Source organism: Calonectris borealis, chromosome 2 (assembly GCF_964195595.1).
Source record: "Calonectris borealis chromosome 2, bCalBor7.hap1.2, whole genome shotgun sequence".
Lineage (NCBI taxonomy): Eukaryota > Metazoa > Chordata > Aves > Procellariiformes > Procellariidae > Calonectris > Calonectris borealis.
The window spans coordinates 2,234,727-2,262,356 of record NC_134313.1 but is presented as its reverse complement, the minus strand read 5'-3'; the positions used below and the strand labels follow the sequence as shown (position 1 = coordinate 2,262,356).

At 48.4% G+C, this 27,630-nt stretch overlaps 2 protein-coding genes and 2 long non-coding RNA genes across 5 annotated transcripts in view; 2 read left to right on the top strand and 2 right to left on the bottom strand.

Moving 5' to 3' along the window:
• Window positions 1-977: 977 nt before the first annotated feature.
• LOC142078489 (lymphocyte antigen 6E) lies at window positions 978-7,317 on the bottom strand. Its single transcript, XM_075141059.1, has 3 exons — window positions 7,140-7,317; window positions 2,956-3,075; window positions 978-1,797 (listed from the first exon to the last, which is right to left on the bottom strand). Exons 1-3 carry the CDS (start codon window positions 7,189-7,191, stop codon window positions 1,589-1,591), a joined length of 381 nt encoding a protein of 126 aa, XP_074997160.1. The 5' UTR covers window positions 7,192-7,317; the 3' UTR covers window positions 978-1,588.
• A 1,560-nt stretch (window positions 7,318-8,877) lies between these two features.
• On the top strand, window positions 8,878-14,671 carry LOC142078488 (uncharacterized). The gene is made up of 3 exons (XR_012672209.1): window positions 8,878-9,030; window positions 9,718-10,482; window positions 10,999-14,671. It is a non-coding gene; the product is annotated as an uncharacterized LOC142078488 (long non-coding RNA).
• A 438-nt stretch (window positions 14,672-15,109) lies between these two features.
• LOC142078487 (uncharacterized) overlaps window positions 15,110-27,630 on the top strand; it is a 29,253-nt gene continuing 16,732 nt past the window's right edge. The window contains exons 1-3 of one of the 2 annotated variants that reach the window (XR_012672208.1): window positions 15,110-15,359; window positions 17,233-17,384; window positions 19,530-19,811. This is a non-coding gene — a long non-coding RNA (uncharacterized LOC142078487). Of the gene's footprint in view, window positions 15,360-17,232; window positions 17,385-19,529; window positions 22,246-27,630 lie in introns of those variants that run through there. The other variant, XR_012672207.1, reaches the window with a different exon arrangement.
• On the bottom strand, window positions 18,177-23,628 carry LOC142078486 (lymphocyte antigen 6E-like). The gene is made up of 3 exons (XM_075141057.1): window positions 23,577-23,628; window positions 19,233-19,352; window positions 18,177-18,388 (listed from the first exon to the last, which is right to left on the bottom strand). Exons 1-3 carry the CDS (start codon window positions 23,626-23,628, stop codon window positions 18,177-18,179), a joined length of 384 nt encoding a protein of 127 aa, XP_074997158.1.

Below are 27,630 nucleotides of genomic sequence, written 5' to 3'. Positions count from 1 at the left end.
AATTAAGCTGTTTATCACTCATTTAAGTGGGGATAGAGGTATAACTGAACAGTATGTGCAGCTTGAGAGGCTTTTGTTTGTTTGCTGACACAAAATAGGAGAACCACGTACAAGGAGGGCATGGCTAAAGAGTGCCAATGCTACACCTGATTTTTGCTGCTAGAAGAGAAAAAAAGCCCAGTGCACCTCTGATCAATCAGTGGAAGTGACAGCAAGCTTTTGCCTGACAGTTTAAGGCTCAATTTTGGCTTGTTTTGCGTCTAGCAGGTCCACAGGTAGGCAAAGCAGGTAGGAAACCAGCACGATGCAGAGATGGCAGGAGAACGCATCTCCCATAGGATGGCCGAGAACTTCCAGGAGCAACGCTGCCGAAAGACCTTGGAAGATCCTGGGATCTGAGGGACAGCAGGAGTGGCAGGTTTGGTGGTGAAGTCACCTTCTGCAGTCCACGTGCACCATCAGCCAGGGATTGCAGCTTGAACCTAAAGATCTGAGTATTGATATCTTTGCCTCTGACTTCACTAAATTTTGCAAACAGACCTGTTGCCCTGGATCACCTAGGTATCGTTGTTATTGTCTATCACCATCGCAATTCCGAAATGGGGAAATCGAGGCACCAAGTCTTTGTAATATGCAGACTAATTTTCAGAGGTCCTGTTCCCAGTGCGCTTGCTCCATTAGGAGTAACGGGGTTGACTCAGAGCCCAATAACTGGCATTTTTCACTAAAACGCACCTGGAAAATGCGACTCCCAAACGCGTGAAATGAGCTAGCCCAGGGGTGTTTATCAGAAAAAACAGGGAGAGGGAGAAGATGGAGTTGCTGCTCAGAGGTGAACTGGAAGGAATGCCGAGATGAAGCACTCAAAAGCCGCTTGAGAGGGTAAGAGGCCCTCGTGCCGGGCATAATATTTGGGTTTCTTCTAAGAGCATTTCTAATCTCTCTGTCTGGAGCAAGGAAACACACACGTCCCATCGCAGGTAACAACAGGAGCATGTTTATTCAGGTCTGGCACTTACAGAGCTCGGAGGGACAAAGTACACGTCATTTGTTTTCCAGAAAAGTCAGCCCAGGATCGGAAGAAACGAAACGATTTTATAAAAAGAGACTGCAGCTGCAGGGGTTGGGAATGCGTCTCCCTTCGGGTCATGCATTCCCGGTGCCCGGACCACCTGTGTGCTGGGGGCACGCCGGTGCCAGGCACCTCCACGGAGGCGAGAGGCAGGAACGTCTGAACACTTGACCGGGTGGTATCTGGGGTTAATCGGTTCTCGGCGAGTCCCAGCCTTGTTTTAACCAACCTTAGAAACGAGGAGGGGGTATTAGGTATAAAAGCAGAAACCCTTCCAAAATGATCCACCTTTGCCCAAGGAGGTGTGAGAGTGCAGTGGGGTATGTCCGCAGAAGAAGGAGAACAGCTTGGCCAAACCGCCCAGGTCTCCGATGCTGGAAGAGCATAAAGTCTGGGAAACAACCACCTTGGAAGCCTGCTGAGAAGTAGATCTCCTTGCAGACAGCGACAGAGAAGATATTGGCTAATGAGACCTGCGACGGCCCGTGGAAGACGGGTCTTTCTTGGCCAGCCCCATCATTCCCGAGCTCTGAGGACGTAGATGAAGCTAACGAGGACCCCCAAGGCCAGGACCGCGTAGCTGGCTTTCACGTTGCTGGAACCACTGATGTTGCAGAGGAAGGAGTCGCAGCAGTAAACGGAGGCAGCTGCTATGCCGATGTTAACCCCGGCGCTGGGGCAAATGGGAGAGCATCCTTTGGAGATGGACTGGCCAGACTTGCCGCCTGAACGTAGGTTGGGGCAGGAGGAAAAGAAGAAAAGCAAAAAGGAGACGGGTTTAGAATGTTTCTCGGCTTTCTGATCACCTGTTCTGCAACGGAAATAACAGTACCGAAAATAGCCAAAGCATCACAGGTGGCACGGAGAGGATGAAGTGTTTCTCGGCGCCAGGCTACGACAGTAATCTCAGCCAGCCCACACATCTCAAGGAACACCCATGACAACCTCCCACGCAGACTCTAGAGACCGTGCAACACCCCAGGGACACCCCTTCCAGGCTGTCAGCCAAAGTTTAGCCGCTAGTGCTCCAGTGAAGAATCTCAAAAATCCCACTCGAGTTTGACCCTGGGACTCCTCACGCGAGACAGGGAGCATGGGGCGTACGGAGCACCGGGGAGGCACTCGCGAGCGAAGGCTGCGTTTCGAGTGTCGGCCGCGAGAGAGGCACAGCACGCGTTTAGCAGAAGGAAATAGGAAACCATTAGCGCTGTGCTAAAACGACAGGTTTTATAAAAGCTCCCGGCCTCCATTTGTGCGTGCACAACCCGCCCACGTTGCAGACCGTGTAACTCAGGCATGCAACACCCCTCCCTCCTGCAAGGGAGAGCAAGGCGAGCCAGGCTGGGCTCTGATCTCTGCAATGGCACCAGGAGACCTGCCAGAGCTGCCTGCTTCCCTAGGAGCAGCAGCTGGGAAGCACAGATTCCTCCCCCCACCAGATCCTTCCTGGCACTTAAGGAGGAAAACTGCAAATCTCCCTTCCTGGCAACCCCACGTCATCCACGGAGATCAAAGAAGCAAAGGTGGGACTCGGGGATGAACAACCCGAACGCACGGCAAAAGCAGGAAGGGCAACCCTGGAGCTTCCTACAGAGGAAGCCTGCAGCATCCTCCACACTTTCACTTATTCATTAGCAACCTCCCCGCCCCCACCCCGAAATTCCCCTCGGACTCCCGGCATCAGTGCAGGCACGTGGGCTTTAACATGACTCCATCTGGTGGCACATCCCTCCTAAAAATTCCCTTGGGATGGTCCGACGCTCAGCTGCTAAGCAGAACTTTCCCCCTTTTTCCAGCCAAAGGAAGGAAAGCCTTCCTGCAGCTCAGCAGGTGACCCAGGAGAGCAGTGAAGAGGGCCAGAAGAAAGTCCTACGACCACTCACCAATTCCCACTCCAACATACGTCGTCACACAGTGGTTTTCATTCTCCCCGCACTTGACAGGCTTCAGGCAGGCCCAGTTGGAGGATGCATCCGAGCAGGAAAAGCAGATGAGCGTGTGGGCTGCAAGAGAAAGGCACACGCCTCAGTTAGGGGCTGGTGGGGAGACCTTCCTGCTTGGTGGTCCCCACCTCTGACACACAGCATGCACCAATTTTGGCCACAGACACGCTTGCTATTCCACCTGTATCAATCTGCAATAGGTTTTTCCCCAAAAAAAACTGGCTCAGGGAAGCGTTCAAGCATAAAGCATACATTTCGAGCTCTTGGCAGGATCAACTCCTCAATACAACCACAGCTCAGCCTGGTACTTCCTGGCATGCTCCTGTTTGCACCAAGAGCAGGTTCAAGCTACAACTCCCAACTAGAAACTAAACAATGGAGGTAAGTTCAGGCCTGCAATCTGCAGCCTGAGACTTGGGCTTATTCAGCTCAGGTATCATGAACACTGATGGGAAATGCTCCAGGCGTGACCATGGGTTCGAGCTTTCCATGATCTGCCTTTGGCAGCAGGGCACAAAGTTCAGGCTACGCTTGAGCTAGCACACGTGGTGGAAATGATTCCTCAGCTAGAGCAAACCCAGCATTGCAGCAAGACCTGCAAGGACTTGCGTTGTCCCGCTACCCAGGGAACCACAGCACTGTGAAGGCAGCATAGGCAACCAACTTTTTTAATTTGGAGCAAGGGGATAGCAAAAAAAGCATGCCTTCCTCCATGGCAGGTCCCCTAAAATGGTATACCCTACACCAGCAGGATGGACCGCACCAGCTAGCTCCCATTCCTCATCCTTCAGATCTGCCCAAGAAAGAGGAAAGACTGAAGATAGCATGGTGGGAAATGGTTGCAGAAACAGCCTGGACCGGTGACTCAGCAGGGACATAAGCACTTTGCAGTGGACTGATGATCTTCTCTGTATTTTACATACAAGAACATCACATCCACGCTGCAACTGTTGACCTACATATGCAGACAGATCAGGTCTGTTCCCAACGTTTCACGGGCTCTGATTTTTGAGCACTCAGACGGCAAGCCCTTCCACGAGGCACTGCCTTTCTCTTCTGTGTTTACAGGATGCAAAACGGAGGAGGGGCTGATTCAGGATGGGAAGTGCAAGGCAGCATCATTCCTGCTCCTACCTTTTTCAGCCCCACCACAAACCGATTATCCTAAGGAGGTGACGTCGGTGAAGCCCTGGGAGAGCTTGCTGAGGCTCAGCAGTCCCTGTCATGGAGTATTCTGAAGAACAAGTTGGACAAATACTTGTCAGCAGCTGTCCCACTTTGCCGTGGGACTGCATGACCTCTTGAGGTTCTTCTCAATGCTGTTTCTCTCAGGAAAATAAAAGCTTTTTACGTGAAAATTGACATAAAAATAATAATTGTGTCTGAGGAATGACTTTTGAGCAGCCATGGCCAAGGCAGGGGAAGAAAACAAAAACATAATCTCAAGGAAACGGATTAAAGCGGGTTAGTGGGAGATCCTGAATGTCACAACAGGGCAGCCAGATGACTCTGCTTTGGAGACGAGGCCAACACCACAACCCCCTAAGCAAGAATTTCCTGGACTGTCTCGTACATCCTCCAACAATCATCAGTCTGCCAACGATCCTTGAAACAAAACAGAGTTACCTGAGCATGCCAACTCAACAGCCACAACCTACACACAGCACCCAGGATTACAGGGCCACCAGCTGAGTCAAAAGCCCCAGGAGAGATTCGTCAGTGGACCTTGCCTCTGGATCTAGGAGAGGGGGAGGAGGACGGAGCCAGCCATTGAGCCTACAGGCCATCATCGTCCCTTGCTGAGCCCCTCAGAGCGTTTCCATGGGTGGCATTTTTGACCTCATTGGCCAAAACTCAGTCTGGGACCTCAAAGTGAAGCCTAGTTCTCTCCTGCTCCCTTGTCCTCGGCATGCTTCTGCTCTCAAGTCTCAGGTGACCTGTCCCAAACCCTTCTCCTTGCAATCACCCTGAGGGCAAAGTGAGGAGGCAAACTTGACTCATCCCATTGCACAGGAACCGTCTGCAACCAGGAATGAAGTGGATTATAGGCTTCCTACGGGCGTTATGGTAGGACATATGTCCCCATAGGTAGTTGCTCACTATGCTGAACGCACGAGTCAAGTGGTGCAGTGCTATTCATTAAGGTTTAGAGGTTCCAGATACAAACCCATTAGAAATATTTGTACGCGCACATAAAAGTGCCTTTAGGCATTAAATTCTCAGCCACGTGACTAAATCTATGCTCTTACCACAGCATCTCCTACCTGTCCCCACGCTCCTTTTTGTCACACCTACCTATCGCCCCTTGTCTGAATATAGACAAAATCTTTCCAGGGGAGGCGAGTCTTTCATCATAGTTTAAGAGAGGAAATATGCAGTGCTAACTAGTGCCACTTTCTGCCCCAGCAAACATATAACTAAATAACCCACTGCAGAGTGAAGACAGCAAGCAGGCTGAGTGTTTTAGACAAAAGGCACAAGAGGGGTGCAGAATTATTTTACGCAGCTGGAGACAGAGCAAAGAGTTGGAGCTCAAGGCTACAAAAAAAAAAAGAAAAAAAAAAAAAAAGCCCAAGACTGAACAATGCAAAAGGGAAGCCTCGTTTTCACCAACTAGAAAACGCAGTCTTCTTCCACGGGAAGAATTTATGTGTTTATTTGTTTGCTGCTCAGCTCCTCCGAGGAACAAAGGGCTCCCAAATCAGAGCGGATCATTTGGGGGAATTCCTCAGATAAGAGGTTGCATCCATTCTTGCAAAGAGCAATGCAGGGGAAAAAAAAAAAAAAAAGCCTTTAAAAGCCCGCTCTGAAGCTCAGCAGCACCGGTGAAAAATGCTGTTGCTTCGGCAGCTCTTCCATTCGATCCCTATGCCGAATGCTCTTTCCTTTTCCCCTGCTCTTCGACAACATCCATATACACCATACGCCAGATCTTCAGGGCGCTTTGAGCAGGGGGTAAAGCTTTTCTGCAAAAGACTCCCTGGATGTGCTGGAAGCATTTGGGGATAAAGCTATCTGCAACAAACCCTTTTGCTTGGCTAAGAACTTACTTTAAAGCTGAAAGGTTTTTTTGGGGGGAGGGGGGAGTGAAAGCCCTTCCTGCCTTGGCCTGGACAGCCCGTCTGCCCGGCTGGAACTGAGCACGTGCCAATGGAGACCCAACGCTTGAATTGCCAGTTGCTTTCCAGACCCCACTGGGAAGGGCAGCGAACAACTAGTTTCTCCTCACCAATGTCCTCAGGAGACAAGGAGGGCCCGTGTTCCCTAAGCAGGCGCTCGGAGAACTCTCCTGTTTGCTCTTTGTTTGGCTTCTCCGAGCATCGACATATGGAAACAATATGCGGTTTTGCACGGCCCCATGGAGTTTGGATAGTCAGAAATGGAGTCATCGGGAAGGCGGGGATTGCAGACCCTGCGACTTGGACAACTTGCAGTTTAATGCCCAGCAACAGGAAACACGTTCTCCCCAGCTTCTGTGGCAGCCCCAAGATGCGCTCCACATGGCATGGTCCCTTGGGGGTCACCTCCCCACACGTTGACCACCGCAGCCTGCCCTGAAGGATGCTGGGGGGGGCGGGGGGTGGGCAGCAGGAGCCAGGATCACGAGTGGCTCTGCCCAGACTTTGCTCCATCAGCCATTGCCAGGGCTGGGCTCCATCTCCCCTCCACCCTCCTTCCCCTCGGCTGCATCTCAGCCCATTTCAGCGCCGTTATCCCGGCTCGCCGTGTCGTACCGGGGAGCAGAGCCGACCCTGGTCTTTGTTCAAGCTGCAACTGGGAAAAGCTCCAAAATATCTAGATGGACAGCTAAAGATGCACACCTACACATACAGGCAAGAAAGCCCTGAAGTTCCTGCCTCAAGAGGGACATTGCTGCGAGGCAGGTCTTGGAAAGACACCCCTCCACCACCCCGCCAAACCCCAGCACGGCTCAGCTCTGTCCCCCCAACCCCTTTGCAACCCTCACCCACCCCTGCAAACCTCCAACTTCCAGAGCCCACCCTGAAAGACGCAACACCACCACCTCCCGAATTTGCTCCCAAACCCAGGGCTGGGGAGGGACTGGGGGGACCTAGGGGAGAGGTGATGGTGGCCGGGGGGAGAGGAGGCATTCCCCCCCTTACCTCTCTCCACGCACAGCACCGCAGCCAGCACAGCGAGCAGAAGAGCCTTCATGGTGCGACGGTGGGGGCCAGCAAGATGCGCAAGGCGGCTGGCTGCGCGCAGGGCTGGCGGCAGGGCCGGGTGCCGGGGGTGGGGAAAGGCCAGCGGCCCCGCCCCGCGGGCCGGCCCGCGCCCCGCACCGCCTCCCCCCACCTCCTCCCCGGCCCCGCCTGTTTTCGTTTCCCGGCCCCGGAGAGCAGGGGCCGGGAAACGGGGCAGATCCCATGATGCCTCGGCGTGCTAGCGCCTGGCCCGCTGAGGAGCTGGGAGCCCCGCGGGAGCAGGGCCAGCTGTGTCGTGGCCCTGCCCCAAAGGCTTTTTCCATCCCCCTTTCGGGTCCCCTCTATTTCCCTGACGGCAGAGACAAGAGTCGAAGGGTCCGTGCATGCCGGCCCCACTCATGCACAGCCCTCTTCAAGTGCAACCCCCTGCATCCATGACTCCCCTCACCCACGAGGATCTGCTGCGTTCATGTCTCCCTCTCCTGCTCTGTGCATCTTCATTCACAGATTCCCTGAGTACATACACCCCCCATACATTCACAACCGCCCTCTATGCACACACCCCCTGCATCTGCAAGCCCCTCTGTGCAGGATGCCCTCATGCATGGATCTCCTGCATGCAAGATCCCCTGCATGCACAAGCCCCCTGCATGCAAGACCCAAGCATGTAGGGAAGCAACTTCCTAAACTGTTTACCAGAGCCTAAATGGGATTAGGCATATAGGATTGGGAAGCTTGAAGGTAGGAGGGCCCAGCAGCTGGGGTGGCATGAGACAACCTGGGCTGCTTGGCAGGGTGGGTCTTCAGGGCTTTTAGGGCAGTCCACCAGAAAGGTTTGTTGGAGTGGCCCAGGTTCAGTAGGTCCCACAGAAATAGCTAAGTCCCCTAGCAAATGAGCTGCAGGGAAGGCATTTTTGGGGGGAACCCTGTGAAGTTGGCTTTCAAGGAAGCCTGGGAATGGAGGAGACGGCTGGTGAGCCAGCAAGAAACAAGCAGGTTTGACAAACTCTGTATGCCACAGATGTGTTTAATTCTGCAGAATCAGCATTTCCTAGCAAATGCATCTGTCAGAAGAAATTCCAGCTCATGTCTTGTCAGAGTGTATTCAGAGTCTTCTACTTGGAAAACAAACCTGTGCCTGCAAACCTCCACTTCCCTTTTTCTCCTATGGCTCACTTTTATTTGTCATTGCCAGTTATTCTAGCAGGAACTGACTGCGAGCGGTGTGTTTCTGTGGTCTAATATCTTCCACTGGAACAGGCTGCTGGGACTGTTTCATTCTCTGGTTTACAAATCAAATACTAAAAAACTGGGAAGTTTCAGCTTTGCGGTAGCCTGGGCAACCGTAATTCAGATACACTCACAAGACCCCTGTCTCATACAGACCAAGTTCACGGTGTGCCCATAAGAGTCGGTCTGGCTTTTTGTAGCCTGCATGTGAGCAATCTCACAACATTTATCTGTGCTTTGGGATGCAGCACCTGAGGTTTAATTTCTGGGTGTCAGGAAGGCATAGCATGTTACTTCAGCTCTCCTATTCCTTCGGTCTCTGGTACACTCCCCTCATCCCCAAGAGAAGTGTACAAGGGCGTACAGCTTTCTGGTTTTCTCCCCCACACAAATTTAACATTATCAGTTCCACTGTTTCCTGGAGAGGCCCCGTCTGCTGCTGGGAAGGAAGAGAGAGGACCTAAGAGTGACACAAGACACAACTCCCCACGGGATCTGGAGTCATCCCAATACTGCTGAAATGGCTGGGTGGGGACAGCATTAATTACAGGATGCTGCAAACGAAAGAGGGTGGGCAGAGCCACTGGGGACCAATTCGCAATGGTGGAAGATCCGCCAGGTAAGGAAGCCCTTCTGAAAGCTTGCTAGTCTAAGTCCATGTGTCCCACCTCCTTACCAAGACTATGGGGTGGGAGAGCAGACTCCAAAGCTCAACAAAGTGACTGTCTGGTGGTAGGGCTTTCTGTACCAGAGCAATGCCCAGCAAAACACTGCACCGAATGATCCAGCCTCTTGCAAGATTGGGGATTGTCAGAGAGCTTCGTTGAAACGTTGACTTCATACTGTGAATGCAAGGCAGAAAAATACCTCTTCAGAAGAAGAAGGAAGTGGTAAGAAAGGCAGCAGGGGTAGAGTCCAGCAGCAGGAATGTGTTCTGTGCTGGGCAAAGGTGGACATAGGTACGACAACATGCTTAAGGGAAAAGGAGATAAGGAGGTAGCTGGATCATAAAGCAAACTGGTGCTAAAGTAAATATTTCAAGGTTTGCTTGCATGCTGGGGAGGAATGGTTAGCCTAAAATCAGAACATTAAGACTATGGCAGCTCCCTTCATGGGTCAGGGGAGCAGATTAGCAGAGATGGGTGCAGCAATTAAAACTGGAATTACTAGGTCTGCAAGGCTTCGGTGCTGAACTGGCACTTGAGGAGTTCGAGCTTGAAACGTGGGCCTGCCAAAAGTGTGCTCAGCTTCTGCGGAGCCAGGTGGCATGCGGAGAGTTTCCTTCACCACCATGTTTCTGTTTCAGGGCTTGGGTGAAAATTCCTGATCCTGGCCAGGGCTGTGCACATGGGTCTCTGTGAGGCACCTAAACCCCAGTCGAGTTTGCAAATGAAGTGTTTCCCCGGTTAGTGGAGCAAAATTGATTTGTGGAGCAAACCTGCTGAAACCGCCTTGCATAGATGCCACAGGAAGGGGACAAAGTCCTTTATTTTCAATAGTTACATCATTCTCTGGAGATGAGAAGTGTTCAGACTTCTCTTCTGCCGGAGAGGATAGGGACTGCTCTGTGGAAGACTCCCGTCTGACCTGCCAAAGCTATCTCACTGTAAAATGTGGAGTATCAGTTTGGCAGAGCAGAGGACCAGGAGGACATGATCTGTTCTCTAGCCTGAAGGAGCAGGAGCCCAGGACCTCCATCCCTGCTCAAGGTGTGTTTCCTCTCAGACAGACAAATCTCTTTGCCCAGAGCAGTCTGCTGCAACGTAGTCATGGCATAAAGGCCCCTCACTGCCCCAGGTGCTGGCGTAGCCTCCTACACTGCAAAGAATGCTGAAGCCATGATGCACCATACCTGGGACTCCTGCTCACACTGTCCTGCTCCACCTGCCTGAATGAGAGGACTGACTTCATATGCCAGCCCTTCCCCATCATCCCACCCCTGGATGTTTCTCCTCCTGAAGCCCCTTTTGGTTGTTCTGGATTGGAGTTGCCCAGAAGATCTTCAGGAACATTCTTGGATCATCCAAGGATGTTCCAGACACAGGTTTTTCATGGGCGAACCAAGCCACAGGTGCTTCTTTGAGCCTTTTTGCTATCTACAGTGCCAAACAGCTCACTGTCCTCTGTCACCCTGACAGGCCACTCTCTGCTGCAGCCCATGGGGCCAGACCTGAGATAGCTCTCAGTTAGCTACTGAGGTTCCTCAAAATGTGGGTGCATAACTAGGTACATCTTTGGGCTGCAGTATCTACTGGAATAGGACCTTCATCTGCCCACTTAAACCACAACCTGCAGTCACAATCAAGATGTCAGAAAGGAAACTTTCCTTTCTGATTGACGTCAACATTTCCGTTTTCCTTCTTTCCCAGAGCCGTTAAGGTGAAGGTGGTTCGCTGACTGGTGCGTGCTCAGTCGGTACCGGAGAAATCGGTATTCTCACACCTCCTCCTTCCAACGTCTGCATGACTCACCCTCTGTCTTGCTTGTTTATTCTAGGCTTTTGACAGGAAAATAATTGTGAAGCTTTAAGCAGGGGTCATTACTCAGGCAAAAAATTAAGCTCTGATTGCTGCTGTGATCTCTCTAGGCTGCTTGAAGTGTACTGGAAGATACGTCCCTGTCTGGAGCGACCAGGCTACCTCTGAAGAAAGGTAGCCATGCTCTAGAGTGATCTGGCATTATAAAGTGACTCCGCTACAAATGCTGTCATGCCCTGAATGCACATTTAAGCCCAAGCCTGAGCCTTTTGTCCTTGCCAGGACTGTAAGTATCTCCAGCCATCTCCTGGATGGACCTTGGAACCGTGATGTAAGTACTTTGTCTCCAGCTCTGTTTCTGGCCTCGTGTCCTAGATGGCCACTGGACTCGGGGTTGTGACCTTGTCTCCAGCCCTGTCTGCTGGATGGCCCTGACCTATGTAGTAGGTATACCTGTCTCCTGTCCTATCTCCATCTCCTGGGTGAACTTTGGACCCATGTTGTAGCCTTGTTTCCAGTCCTGGCTTCTTTTGAACCATCTGCAGTGACTTACAAAGCTTCCAGTGCCTGGGGGCATCTCCTCTCCCACAACAGGGACCAAATTGCCCGATTGTTTTGGGGAGGGAAGAGGTATTTTGGGCCTTTCCCCGTCCCTTCCACCAAAAATGCGCCTCTCTTTAAATAAGGAATTCGCCAGGCTCCAGGGAGGCTGCACAAACGGCGCTGAAGCTGTAGGCAAGGTGCTGGGCTTGTGGAGATTTGTAGTAGAAATGTTAAGTTTGGTATGAAAGACATAGGAGTGGGAATGTGCAAGTGTGTGAAAGCGCCTAGAAGAAACAGCAGAGCAAGGGTTAAAAGGAAAGGCATGTGTTGACTGCTCTAGAGCACCCTGTGTCTGACTTCATTCAAATGAAGAGGAGGAACAAACTGACCTTAGATAAGAGTCTCCGGAGGGTGAAGAACAGGGTGGGAGCCATAAAACACCCAGATAAAGAAAACAAAAGAACTGGGAGTTTCAGGAATTTCACCTAAAAGGGGCAAAATAAAAGACAAAGAGAGCCAAAACAGCATCCTCTCTCTAAAGGCTGTAAAAGGCAAGTCCAAAATCGGTTTGTTGTGCTCTGCCAAGCACCTCAGAGGCATGAGGAGAAGTGCATAGCTGTCATCTCTTGTCTACTTGTGGCATAGAAGTGACACTGGCCAGATCGTCTGGGCATACACATGTTGGAGCCTGTGAGACAGTGATCAAATTAAAACTGTAAGAATGAGTGTGAGAGGGCAAAATCAACTTGCTTAGAGATTCTGTATGATAAAATTGCTTTCTTCTCCTGGAAGATCTTGCAGTGAGTTTTATTACACTAATTTCCTGTAGACTGCAGAAGGGAGTTTCTTGTTCCCAGGAGCAGTGTCTGCACGTTATCTAATTGCTGATTAACATCTAATGCTGGAGCAGGCCCTGGAGCTGGAGGCAGATCCCAGATGAGCTATTGTGAGCATTGGGCACAGAGCCAGTGCCTGTTTCCTGGCCCTCCTGGACCAAGGAAGATTGAACCCCTGTCACCCCCATGCATGATGACAATGCTTTGTGTGGTGCTTAGGGTTTTGCCTAGGTGAGAAATGAGCTGAAAGAGGAGAAAACCATGTGTCATTCATATTATGCAGAGCTGTCTCTTCACTCGCTAGCTCAGCACATCTATTGCTTTTACTGTTGACTGAGATCATGGGAAACCCGAAGGTGTTCTGGGAGCTGAATATCCTTTGGAGTAAAATTCCTACATGATGTCAGCGGAAGGGCATCTTTGGGTCACCTTTGCTGCTAGACATTGCTGTATATTTGGCTTTGAGCAACCTGATCTAGCGGCAGGTATCCCTGCCCATGGCAGGGGGGTTGGAACTAGATGATCTTTAAGGTTCCTTCCAACCCAAACTATTCTATGATTTTATGATTCTACGATAAAGCAAAGTCAAGCCTGAACACCACAGTTTTGCTCTAGTGAGGGGAACTAGCACCCACAACGGGTACATGGGAATGACAGAAAGGAGACGGAGAGGATCAGGAGAGGCAACTGAGTTCATTCTCCAGTGGAGACACCGATGAGGTGCTGAGGACAGTCTTTTTCTATCATGCTTTGATGCATCTTGATAATGATGCTCAAGCTGCTGATGCTGGAGGCAGTTCTCCCAGCAATAGACTCCGACTCTTCACTCTCCATTAGACGCTAGGAAACCTTTTTGATACTATCTAAAAGCTCCTTTGCTGCTGTGTCAAGCCTAAAGCAAAAAGGGGGGAGAATGGAGCAGCCCAGGTCTCTCTTTTGGAGAAGAAACTGGAAGGATCTCATCCCATCACACTCCAGTTTACACTTCCCAGTGCAACGTGTAAGACTTTTCAATGGACTGCAGAGTTCCAACAAAGCCGCCTTCTTTTTCATAATTTTTTTCCCTAAGTTTGACACATGTTAAACATGTGATCTGTTATAACACCCACCACAACTTCTTTTTCTGCCAGATTGCTGCAAGGGAGATTTCCTCATCCTGTATTTGTGCAGATGACGGGTCCACACTAACTATAGAGCTTTGTGCTTGTCCTTCCTAAATTGCATCTTCTTTCTCACACTATCGCTTAGATTTATCGGAGTCACGCAGAATTCTCCTATTTGCAGATTCTCCCAGTTTGTCACCTGCAAGCTCAATGAACTTATTCTCTAACCCGTCATTCAAACCGGTAATTAAAACATTGCATCATACCAGAGCCAAGGCAAGCCACAGATGTTTAATAGATCATTCCAGTTTGACAGCAAACTGTTGACAGTTATTTGCTCATGATTTTAGTTAGACTGTGTTTTCTTAGTTTGCTTATGAGACTGTTATGTGATACGGTGCCAAAAGCTTTATTAACACTAAAATATGTGACAGGTACCACTTTTACCCTAACTATAGATTTTGCCATCTTGTCACAGGTGGGAGTAACACCCATCTGTCACAAAGCTCTTTCTGTTCATCCCCATCTCCTTGATAGCCCCGACACCACTGAAGTTGTTTGATGATTTATTTCAGAGTTTTTACCAAGACTGGGTTTGAGTTGACTTCTCTGTACGTCCCCAAAGTCTCCCCCCATCCCCTTTATAATGATGGATGCTGAGTTTGGTGGTATCCAGTCTTCTGAAATACCCAGAGATCCCTACTGTGAAGAAACAGGAGCAGGTGAAACGGGCTGGGTTTGGCGATGGATACCAAAGATTTCTTTTCCCAATTCCTCTGTGCCTAGACACCACTTAGTTTGGCTGATATCCCTCACTGATGTGCATATTCATATTGAAAACACCACCTTTTATTTGCTTAGACCTGTGCCCGGCTTCATTTTAATGTTCTTGCTTTTGATGTGTTAGTTGGCTAATCCGTGTTAATCTCATGAACATCTGCAGCAGCAAAACGGCTCTGTTATTCTTGTGTTAGATGTGGTTAGTGTCTCCCCACCTGTCTTCCCTCTTACTCTGCACGTACTGCAGGCTGGAAGCAAAAACACCTCTCCTGACTCTGGGTGTGCAACTCAAAGTTGTTGTGGGATTGCAAAACAAATTCTACACTCAAGTGGCACCTCCAAGCATCACCTGGATGTCTTCTCCCAGCAAGCACAGCTAAGCCTGGAGAGCACCACCAAACGTCACACTGCAGCTTCATTTGAAAAGGCAAATGTGATTCTTCCCCTGGAGGAAGAGGAGACTTGGCTGTCTGTGCCTAAACTTCTGGGCCATAGGAGCCCTGATCTTCTACCTGCACCTTCCTCCAGCCCAAGGAAGGGAGGTACTGGTGTGGAAAGGGAGCTGTGACTTTGTCATTAGCCAGACCAACATGTACTCCATTTCTCACCCCCAGCCAAGAAGGACAGCTTTCAAGGGTCCCTCTTCCTTCTTTATTTGAAAGAGTTTCAGTGATTTCCCACCCAGAGCATCAGCTCTGACAAAGTCCGTTCATAAATCCTACCCCCATACTCACATTTCAGAGACCTTCAGCTCCTCATTCATGACTGTGGGCTTTCAGTCCAGGAACCAGTGGGTGGTGATATGACTGGCAATGAAACCAGTAAATCCTTTTAAAGACAGTGAAAACGTTAAGGCACTTCACCTGCAAAGGATCAAACAGCGTAATTCTTGTATGGTCAGGTGCTCTGGCATCCAGAAAAGAAAAGAAAGGGTTCTTCTAAATTTGTAGACAAGGATACCTAGGAACCCCTCTGTGCATTTTATCTTGTTGTAGGCAACATCCGTTTGGGTGCTATCAGCAGGCAGCACTTAAATTGGCGTGGTGAAGAGGAGGGAAAGAGCTAGGAAGGCAGAAAGGGCCTGCAAGGGGGCATGATGCATACAGAAATCTGCCGGCAAGAGAAAGTCCCTGTGAGCAGAACCAAGCAGCTTTTTTAAAGACCGTCCAATTGCCGGGAATCCCAGTGCAGAAGTGGAAGGCCACAGAAGTAAGTCCTCAGTAGTGGTTGCTGGGCTCAGCCGGGCTCTGAGCGGACCACCTCTCCCTCCAGACCCTGCAGCAACTCCTGCTTTGCTGCTCTAAAAAAATATCCGGATGAGGTTTTCTCTCCCTCCTTCACTCTGCCCATCCTCGTCCCCGGCACGCCACCAGCCTCGGTGAACTTGTCTCAACCCTTGACTCCGTTCCCTCCCCACCAGCTGGTCTCACCCACCAAGTCTTTACCTTCTCACGTCCAGTGAAACTGGTTGAGATATAAATTGCTCCTTCTGCTTCCCCTTTCCTGTGCCAACTTGCCTGGCGGTAAAGACAGTAATGGCTTTGGCCTGGAGCCCAACTTTCCTGGAGTTTTTTGAAAGCACCTGATGTATTGCAGGGAAGAAGTGTCTTCCCTCTGTGTGGGGTATTTGTGGAGCATGTGCTCATGGCATCGGGATGCAGCACGGCCAGCACAGCCCCTACCAGTGCTGCCAGCCCCTGCCCTTAGCAGCTGGACATCTCTTCCTTCCTTTGGGTTTAAAAAGTCTTTCCCTTCCCCTTTTCCATCATCGCTTTCCTTCCCTATTGTGGTTGTCTTCGGTGAGAGAAAATTAACAGCTGGCAAATTCACGTTTAGCCCTCTTGACATCTGGGCACGGCTCACCAGTGTGCTCAGATCAACGGGCGTCAGCATATTCTTGTCCGTGCTCAGCACTGTGGTGTCACCTCCTTCATTTGCTTTGTTTTAAACAAAATGTTTAAAACCAGGCACCGGGCTTTAGAGTTCACAGTACAAAACATGAAGTTGATGGGGCATCTTTGGCTGATTGTCCTCTTGGGAAACCAGTTTCTTTGTAACACGGGCAGCGTGAAACATCTCAAAAATGTGCATCCTTCCACATGTGCAACCAAAATACAGCAGACTTCCAAGGCAATGCTTCAGACAAACCGAATCATAGAATCATAGAATCATTAAGGTTGGAAAAGACCTCTAAGATCATTGAGTCCAACCATCAACCCCACACCACCATGCCCACTAAACCGTGTCCCTAAGCGCCTCATCTACACGTCTTTTAAATAGCTCCAGGGTTGGTGAGTCAACCACTTCCCTAGGCAGCCTGTTCCAAGGCCTGACCACTCTTTCAGTGAAGAAATTTTTCCTAATGTCCAATCTAAACCTCCCCTGGCACAACTTGAGGCCATTTCCTCTTGTCCTATCGCTGTTACTTGGGAGAAGAGACCAACACCCACCTCGCTACAACCTCTTTTCAGGTAGTTGTAGAGTGCGATGAGGTCTCCCCTCACCCTCCTCTTCTCCAGGCTAAACAGTCCCAGTTCCCTCAGCCGCTCCTCATCAGACTTGTGCTCCAGGCCTTTCACCAGCTTTGTTGCCCTTCTCTGGACACGTTCCAGCACCTCAATGTCCTTCTTGGAGTGAGGGGCCCAAAACTGAACACAGGATTCGAGGTGCGGCCTCACCAGTGCCGAGTACAGGGGCACGATCACCTCCCTGCTCCTGCTGGCCACTCTATTCCTGATACAGGCCAGGATGCCATTGGCCCTCTTGGCCACCCGGGCACACTGCCGGCTCATGTTCAGCCATCATTTAGCCATGAAATACAACATCTCATCCAAAAAAAAAAAAAAACCCTCCTTGAATTGTTTGGATGAGCTCTGGTTTCCCCCAGAACACAGCTGAGCTAGTGATGCTGCCAACTCTTCCTTTTTTTTTTTTTTGTTTTTGTTTTCCAGAAAAATGAGCTTGCAGCAGGGGCTATGACCAAGAAGCTCAGGGCTGTTTGTTTCAGTCTGTGGCTGCCTGCCCTTCTTCTTCTCTGAAGACACCCTCGGGCCTCCTACAGAGCTTTTCTGTCTCCCCTCAGCTGCAGCTCTCGCAGGAAGAGGAGGGACCAGAGAGCCTGGAGTGCAAAACCAAACAAAGCCCAGCACAATCAGTCGTTTCTACGCCAAGAACATGCTTTTGTAGAAACCATCTCACAATCTCTAAATGACTGGAGTTGGCAACAGCTGTCAGGTTGGTTTGGCCCTGCACAAAAAGAGGGAAATAGATATGGGAACATCTTCTTTTCCAGCTGGACCAGGTCCATGAGGAGGCAGTGTGCGCGCAATTCCCCCTTCCCTTCTCCCTCCCATCTCCCCACTGGTACCCTGCTGCTGCCTTTCCTCTCTCAGCCACGTTTGCTCCTCTCTGCCTTTTCCCCAAGCTCAGCCAACACATCGGAGCTGGGCGATAAAGGATGCTCATTTCAAAACGTGATACCCCTACAAGAGCAAAGAGCCAGAGGAGCCAGAAGTTGTTCCCCACAGAGGCTGGAGGAATGTCCAAAATACTGCCAGAAATAAGCTTTACCTCTACTTACTTATGAACTGCTTGACTGATGTGGGATAACCAACTTACTGTGAACAGAAGATACTGAACATCCCCTCTGTGCTGACATAACTATTGAGCTATTTATTACCTGTGTTTCAGGCAGGGTGGATTGTTATTCCTCGCAGTGCTTTGAAACTCAGGCAAAAATATGTCTTCAAGGATCTCTTCAGAGCTGTAACGATTTGAAGCCCGAACATGTCAAAAAGGCTGTCTTTTATGTGTTTTCTTAGGTGACTTGAATGTCTGGGGACACTTAGGATTCAAGTAGGCTTAGGAAATCAATGGGAGTTCAGCACCTAACTTATTTAGGCTCTCTCGAAAATCCCAGAGGAAGCTCAGCCACAAAGCACGACTCTTTGAGAGCAGTAATTATCCCAGAGCAACACACTTTTATTTCAGACAACAATGCCATCATGGGGAGCTTTTTCTAACCCATCACAGTCCGCATGCAAAGATGTAAGTGACACTGGCTAGGACACCCAGGGACATCATTCCATAGCTGCTTTGCTTGCTGCTGACTCCATTCACATTGCATAATGGTTTCTCACAGCAAGAAACCCTCTGATAAGTTCGGTTTTGTTGCTGACTTGTTCCTGGACACGTTGGAGAACACATCTTAGAGATGACGTACTTAGGCTTGTTGGGTTCTAATGCAGAAGAGAGGGGGGAAAAAAAGAAAGAGTAGAATGTAAGAATCATTGTTAAAATGTTTCCCTGGCTAAATCTGCATTGGCCAATAAAAGGCAGCCAGGGAGTAGTCCCCAAGGCAAATACGTCCTCTGCTCAGGACTAGCAACAGTCTGGCTATGTCCACCCTGGTGCAACATGATGCTGGTCTTCTCTGGGCTCCATGTTTTGTCTCTCCCTAAAGTGGAATTAGCATGTGTTGGGTGGTTTTCAGTTCAAGCTGCCTGAAGCGATGCTTAGTCTGGGTCACTGCCCACCAAGACAGTTTTCCTACAGCATAAAACCAGGGGGAATGTATTGTATGACCTGAGATTTGGTCTGAGGGCACATGGAGCTGTTTGAGGGTGCAGAGCCCCAAGGACAGACCTGAAGGGATTGTGTGTGGTAAAGGGAGGTGGCCGTAGTGCAGTTTTGCCCAAACATTTTTGAAAACAACCCTGGGAGTGAGTATTGCCATAGCAAGAGCTAGCTGGAGCGGTCAGCAGAAAGCTGGAGGGAGCTAACCGTGAAGCAGTGCACACAGTCCCAGGCTTCAGTTCACTCTCTGGTGCTGCTATCTATATCTATATCTATATCTATATCTATATCTATATCTATATCTATATCTATATCTATATCTATCTTCAGCATTTCCCCAACTTCTGGTAAGTATGTATCAACACTGCAGTGACTGCAACAGCTAGCAACAAGGTCGGTGCTTCCTAACAGTTGGTGATCAGGGCTATTGTTTCCATACGTGGCATGAAAGCCCATTCCTGGGACTGTTCTTCTACAGTACAAACGAGGTGTTGTTCAGAAACATACTTGTTCCGACGTTGTTACGGACAGTCACGCAGTATTTGTCTTCCTTTGTGCACATGGAAATGGTCAAACAGTTCTTGTTGGACTCCTGTTCTTGGCACACGTAGCACATAAATGGGTAAGCTGGGGGGGGAGGGGAAGAAAAAAGCACATTACATGGTTTAGGAACCACAATACCTACAATCCAGCTATCTCCGTTTTATAGCCTGATGAATGCTTGTGTGTGAATGACCAGTGACTTTCTTTATTCCTTGACCCATGGCGGCAATGTTAAATCCCTCTCTGTCTCATATGTTTCAGACTGTGAAGTGTTATCGATCTGTTTGCAATCTCTGGCAGCGGTAGATGTGAGTGGAATTCAAGGATTTGGGGTCTTTTATGGTGGAGATTATTGCTGGGCCATAGCTTCTCTGTCCTGAGAGCTTGGCTACGTGAATCGCCAATAACTGCTCAGTCGCTTCTCCTGGGCAAGTCTTGGCAGGGCTTGCAAGGGAGAACTTGAGGATGCCTGGAGCATTTCGAGGAGGTGGATAATGCCCAGTGTCCTACTTCTCTTTCGTCTGGCTCGGAGACTACAGTCACGTATCCTTTCTTGTGGTCGAATGCCACTAACTGAACTGGCCTAGCCTCAGTCCTCGGAAGTCTGATGAGAGTAGTCAGGTTCTCTGTCAAACTTCTGCATACTGCTGTAAGATAGAGAATAAATGGGAAGTTTTAACCAAAAGTATGGTTTAACTGGTAAACACAGATTTGGTGGGATAATTCATACATCTACAATAGAGATACAGAAGATGACTGGCAGGAAGGGCAGGCAGCGATGAGCAGCCTTGTCTGTCAAGAATGTACCACTTGCCTTCAAATCCAGAAGTGGTAGGTAGACCTCTGGAAAGCCTCTGTAAAGTAATGATAAAAAGGAAGAAGAGCAAAAACACAGTCTGGATGAGAAACCACACCAAAGTGTCTGCAGAACACTCCCCAGCTAGGCAGATTAATTGATTTATAGGTTTTATGGTGGTGGTTGGGTTCTGAGCTTGCGAAATCACCTAGAGCAAAGTATGTGGTTTTGTGTGTACGAGAGGGGATGAGTTACTTTGAAAACACAGACATTTTTTGAAAGGGAAGCAAACACAGCACAGAATGCTTACTAAGTTGCTGGTAAGTCTGGGGACGGTCTGTCAGTATGGAAAGGGCAGAAAACAACTAGAGGACGTGTTCCTGTGAGTGCAGTTTTGCCCGATAAGAAGTTGGCAATAAAAAAGTGGAAGGGCAATGTAGGTCAGAGAGACCATTAAATGAGAAGTTCCTGAGGGAAGGGAAGGTGTCTTGGTTTCGGCTGGGATAGGGTTAAATTTCTTCCTGGTGCTGTGTTTTGGATTTAGTATGAGGAGAATGTTGATAACACACTGATGTTTTCAGTTGTTGCTAAGTGCCCTCCTAGTCCAAGGACAGCTCCCGTGCCTACTGACTGATCTAGGTGCACAAGATGGGAGGGAACATAATCAGGACAGCCAGCCCAGCTGGCTAATGGGGTATTCCATACCATGTGACGTCATGCTCAGTATATGAAGGGTAGGCGTGATCCAGGAAGTACCCATCGCTACTTGGTTATCGGTCAGCGCGGGTGGTGAGCAATTGCATTGTGCATCACTCATTTTGTATATTTTATCATTATCATTATTATTTTCCCTTTTTCTGTTCTATTAAACTGTCTTTATCTCAACCCACCAGTTTTTCTCCCTCTTGCCCTTCCGATTCTCTCCCCGTCCCGCTGGGTGTGGGGGGAGTGAGTGAGCGGCTGCGTGGTGTTTGGCTGCCTGCCAGGTTAAACCACGACAGAAGGAAAGGAAAAAGTTCTCAACTGTTGATGCTGAGAGGGTCATAACACTGTGTAGCTTTTTTGCTTCGTTCATCACTAAAAAAGTTGAATCTTCATGTACAGGATAGAGGAGATGCAATAAGGTTTTAGCAAAATTTTTGGCACAATCTTGAATGACATTGTTCTGAGCAAGCCCAGAAAACACAAGCTATGAAAATGCAACAGAATGGGTGCAAAGCCAGACATGAAAACACCCTCACAGGCTAGTTTGTGATGGTTATTGGTCAAACCCGTTGGAGCAATGCAACTCATAAGGTTCTCCAGAGCTCTGCAGTGGCCTCAGGTCTGTACAATATCACTAGTGAGAGCAGGGATGGGATAGAGGATGCACATCACATTTTCAGATGATGCCAAGGACAAAATAGCTGAAAACATACTCTAAGTAGAGTTCTAAGTTATTTTGACAGATGGATGTAATAAAAGAATGAAAAAAAGAATGGATGCAGTTCAATAAAGGGAAATATATTACACCAAGTTAAAAATTAGCCACTTAAATGTAGGAGGAACAACTGGTTGAGTTACAATTAAGGACTGCAGTGTAAACAGCAGGAGTCAACCGTGTCACATTAAAGCAATGAAAACAGACGTCACCCAAGGGAACACGCACCAATGTCATGTGCAAGATATGCAAAGTGGCCTTTCCACTCTGGCAAGGCCTCAGATGGAACACCGATGACCAAATCTGTAGGCGGCACTTCAAAAAATATGCAGAGCATTTGGAGACAGACCAGAGGAGAGGGAGGAGAAATGGTCAGAGATCTTGAAAATATGACCTCGTAGAAAAGGCTGGAAGCATTTAGTCTGTTTATTAAAAATGAGAAAATGCTGAGGAAAGACACAGTAACCTTCTTCATGCAAGCAAAAAGAAGCTGCAAAGAACAAAGTAATAAACTGTTCTATACATCCTATGGTGGAAACACAGCCGAACTGTACAAAAAGAGATGTTAAGAGATATTAAGACTAACTTTCCAAAAGGATGAGAGTCTGAGCAATCCCAGGCTGTGGAATCTTTTTTGTTGAAAACTTTCAAGGACACGTTAAACAAATTTCTGCCTGGTTTGGTCCAGCATTGGAGCAGGGAATAGAATCATGACCTTTTAAGATTTCTTCTGGACATAATATATCTGTAACAGTGAGTTCATGGATGCAAATGGCAACAGACCCTCTTTGGTGGGCTGAAAGATCAACAGTTTTGAATAAAAGTTGCTTATTAGGGTCTTGAATGGGACCCCAGATACATGAGAAGGATCAAATAACAGTTATCTCCAAGTTTTTCTTTGTCCCTGTATTAGGCCAGAAAGCTGCGGTCTCTTACTCTTCAATGTGAAAGTCTTGATATTAGAATTACTAGCTTTCTCCGATCTAGACTGGGCTACAGAAAGGTGCTATATAAAAGCTGTATAAAAAATGATCCTTAAGTCCATTTGGAATCTGATGCCAATATACAACATCGTCAGCCTACTACAGCAATAAGGTATCCCCCCATAAATGTGTGCTACCAGAGTCTTGGATCTCCATTAGCTTTCCACTTCATCCTGGGTAACACTGAGGATGTTGCCTTTGATAATTAGTCTCCTCTGTCCATGTTGTGTCACTGCATTCAGGAATTATGGGCACAAAAATCCTTTCTTTTTTTAGAATTGAATACTCCTTTTCCCACCCCAAAACTGGCCGAAGCTTCTGATCTTCCAGGCTTGCTGCAGAACCATCTGTCCAAAAAAAATGTAGGAGTAGGGGGTTGATACATCAGAGAGCAAGAATTAATTAGATGTCTCTTTCTCAACCCCTGCTAGATATGTATCACGGTTTCTGGGAAACCATCAGGTGTGGGGGAAATATTGGCAATCTGGTCATTATTCCTACGTGCAAGTAGCGATGTAGCAACACATACGTATCAGTCCCAGAAGGAGGACACACATTCAGGGTACCTCAGACTTCCCTTTGGGAGAAGGATGCCTTTAACATGACATATGCACAGAAAAGCTCTTTCACCTCTGCCTCCGATTTAATCTAGAAAAATTCTCACTGGTGCATTTCCTAGGGAGCAAGGCACATGGCAAACCACGTGGCTCGCTACAATGGAGGAAGCAGCAGTACAGAAAAGTCTGTAAAATACTCAAAAGCTGATATGGATAAAAAAAATATGTTTTGTGATGCTTTCTGGCACTTCCAACTTGCATCATTTGCAAAGATCCTATAGACCACTCCATGGATATAACCTGGCATCCAGCGCCGTACAATTAGAGCTCTATCACTCACTACTGCTTGCCAGAAAGAAGAATTATTTTATCAGGATCTTATTTCTGCAGCAGATCATTAATCAAGGTGCAAAAGGAAGTTGGTGGCAGCATGGCTGCAACATTGCAATACTGCAAAGTTGGTGACAGCCCCCTAAATTTTTGCCATACAAAAAGTTTTCACCATCTTCTCTTTAAGCCTTATCTTAACTAGTAGCAGCATTAGAGGCTCACCTTGCTCCACACACAGGACAACAGCCAGCAAGGTGACAAGAGTAGTCTTCATCTCCACCAGATCCTCTCAGCCAGACTGGGAAGATGTTTGGAGGGCAGGTTATATACCTTTTGAATGGCAGCAGTTTTACAGGTTCCAGATGGCTCGCGGGTGGACATGAAATCAACCCAAGGGTGTGTAATGTGCATGTGGGAGTTCTCCATGCTGGAGCCCATGGAACAGGCTGGTACCTTGGGGAAAAGCCCTTTTAGCAACACATCTCTTACTCTTCCGGTCATATGGGAGATGGGAAATGAGGATCTGCTCTCTTCTCCTCCGAGTTTCCTCCTTTCTTTCCTCCCAGCGGAAGCAGCAGCTGCACTGATGAAATAGCGGAGCCCGGAGGCACGGGAAGATAGTCCTAGCAGTGCATTTTTCTAATCCCTTTGGATAGTCAGTGTGTGACGTACCAGGGTTCATACGGTTCATTTTCTTTAATTATTCCACAGTACCAGAAGCTCAGGCTCTCAACTGGCCTACACTGGTTTACCTCCAATAAAATCAGTGTATTTTACACTAAATGAAATTAGCTAATGGTTAGTTAAACAGAAGGTTTTCCTCAAATTTTCATGTCAGTCTTCATTTCCTTATCAATTTTCCATTACCTGTAGTTAATTCCTCTGCTTGCTCCTCTCTTGGTTGTAATTCTCAAATACCTTATACACTTTTTATTTAATGAAGTTTTGCTTCTATTTCAGGGATCCTTTAGAGGATCTGCTGTTCTCCACGCCCAACAGTTTCTGGAAATCAGACCTCCATTTACGATACTACAAATTGGCATTCTGGAATTGCTGCTCTACTTTGAAAAAAGCCATCTCTCAAACTGTCTTTTTTTCAACCTCTCCTCTTAAATCAATCCCTTTTCTTCTACTCTTCTGTGTTGCTCTCCTCTGAATGTCTTAAAATCTGTTTCTGACATTCTGGGAAATAGACCCTAACACAAGATGCATCTTGTAAGAGCTCGAGCTGCCATCCCAACGGAGCTTCTTCCAACGTGAAATTAGTTCTGGATAGCAGGTAGCAGAATGTGCAAAAGCAAAAAACACCAAACCCCCCTTTTGCTGGCAATTATGGAATAACTTAACAGGCAGTTCCCTAGAAGTAGCCATCAGTAGGGTATTTTTGTCTGTTTCTAATATGAATCATTCCAACACTGGATGATTTTTTTATCCATGTGAGTTTCTGATACTTTTCAGACTCTCTTAAACTGCTCCTAGAATGACATCATCAGGTGGTGAATTCCAGAGTTGTTCAAGCCCGATGTCAAAACAGACATCCCCGCTCTTGTTTTTGGAGGTTTGTGTGGTCATCAGGGGACATCCTGGTGATCAAATCAAACCTTCTGCTGTGCAGCGGGCAGTTCGGTTTACTGCCCAAGTGTGTTACAAACAGGCTGTTCTTCATAATTAGAGGGTGTGTCTTCTTGCTGATGTCTTGCAATGACGGTAAAAGGAAGCAACCATTTTTTCCTTTTTTCGATCCTATTAATTATCCCATAGACTTCTATTACATATATTCCTTTTCCCTTCCTCCATGAATGAAAGAGCGCTCTAATTATTGCCATATGCCCCCTCACGTTGACTTTGCCAACATCCATTTGTTTCTGCATGAACCTTCATGCATTAGGATGTTGGCTCGGTACAAGTCAGCTTTGAAAGAGAGGGGTGAGGCTAAGACATCCCCAGCACTGCCAACAAATATGTGCTAAGGAGAGAAATTTCAGTAGGAAACAAGCTCTTCTATGTCAAACAGTTATCTGGGAGCTGTCCCCGGGACATTAATGTCTTCTAGGCGTACTGCAGTGCTGGAGCATGCCCTCTTCTCAGCGTCTGGAGAGCAGTAATTTTGCAGCACAGTGACTGGGTCGCAGTGATTCCTTCTTTCTCAAGAGGACAGATTACGAAACTCAATGCAGTCAGAGGCAACACTTAAGCAGCCAGCGTGGGGAGGATGTCTCCTGCTGCCCAGCATCACAGCCTTCACCCTGGAGGAGGGCCTGGAGCAGGCAAGCCAGGGACACCAAGTGAGAAATAAGATTGAGGAAGACTGCAAAAAAACACAAGGAAGCTGAGTCACCTCTGTAGAGTAATATCTCATCGCTACCCATTCAGGAAGCCTAAAATGGACCTCAAAATGGAGCCATGAGTTGGCTATATGACAAGAGAGCAGCGGTTAATTTTGAAAAAGGGATGCTTTTGTCACTTTCCATGGCTTCCAGAAGCTTTTTAGACCCAGTGAAGATCTTGCTTTGATCTTTTGCATCTATCTTGTCTTTTGCTTTGTCATTGATTCACTGGGTGATAATCAGATCTGGGCAAATAAGCAGAGAGAAAGGGAAGAAATGTCATGTTGTGAGGGAAAAGACAGCCAAATTATTTGAGGAGAGCAGAAGGCAGCATAGGTTCTTCAGAATCAGTGGTGATAGAGCCCTGAGTGAGGGAAAAGAAGGGCCAAAGTTAAACCACCTCACCCGGGTGCCTGATTTAGGCAGGGCAAAGCCCCCTTGGCTGATTCAGGTCCTGGCGCAGTGACTCTGAGCACAGAAAACTGAGCTCTTAGATAATCCAGCAGCGAGAGCCAGCAATCCCTGGAGCAATCCCAATATTTGAGTGAGGTGCTCATCTTCTTCCTGAGAGCCCTCCAGGCATCCCAGATGTCTCTGCAGGGCAGCTTGCCACTCTCATCCAAGGAGTATGCAACCATGGGAGACAACAAATTAGAAACCCTGGGCGGAGGGATGTGGAATTCGGCAGCAGCATCTGCGTGGGAGATGTCACATCAGGATTTCTCATGGAGGCTGGCAGAGAGGAGTCTCCTCTTACACAACCCCCGTTGCCAAGGGAGGGTTCACGAAGGGAGCTTTCATGGTTTTAGGACCTCCTGTGCCTCAGGGCAGTTGCTGCTCCCACCTCCAGATAAGGACCCTTTTATGTAACTTGAGATGTGGGTCGATCTTTAGCCCACATGCATGGGTTGTGTTGCTGGGCAATAGGGAATGCAAAACTTATGGAATCAGGGAGAAACCAGGCAAGAGGGAGGCAGGCTGAGGCCCATGGATGCAGCTGCTCCCTTAGGGATGGGACTCCTGGCTTCCCAGTGCTGTTCATAACTTCTCCATGCAACAGCCATAAACAGACCATGAAACCCTCCACGGCAGAAGCAGGCTCTACCATGAGCCTTCGCCCCCTTTACCCACACATTTTTATACCTTCCTTTACCTGCCAGGTTCCCTCCCAACCCAAAATGGAGACACCTGCCAAGTTCAGGTAGCACAAGACATGACCTTATTTTAAACCTGGATGCCAAGAGCAGGTCTGTATTCAGAAGCTCAACAGGACAAGACCTGGGGCAGTACTAGCCCCAGCTTGGTCTTTGCCTGTGCCAACCAGCATTGTCCCTAAGAAATCCTAAACCTGTGGATAGCAAAGGCTGAAGACTACTTCAAGTAGTTCAGTTGTTACCACCTTGCCATCTGAGTGTGGGGCAGAGTATGGCCGTCCAAGGTTCATTCAAGGTGTTCAAATGTGTGTGCCACTTGAATATCTCTAAATCTGGCAGGAGGGAAAGAAAGGTGAAGAGAGTAGATTGGACAGAAAAATGGAGCCAGCTGAGCTGTGGGATGGCAGTGCAATAGAAACCATGAGGACAACAGGGAGTCTCATGGCTAAAGACGGAGTATCCTTGGCCAACCTTGCATGTGCACTGAGGAGAAAAAAATGAGCTGAGACTCTAGCAAGAAAATAGAGGTTGGAGGTAAAACCCAGATTAAGACTGGATGAAGAAGCCAACAAGGAAGGCTGGGAGAGAAAACAGCCAGGGAGTACATAGCTGGGGGTCAGATGTGGATGGGAGGAAGGGTGGACAAGAAGGGATAGGAGCAGTTTGGGGTGAGCTGCAGCCATGACACCACATTTCTTTTGCAAACCTGTTATAAAGATCCGGCTGTTTCTGAGTGTTGTTGCTCCTCTGCTCTCGGCAAATACCCAGCAGAGTGAGCAAAGTGTGTGGCTGCTC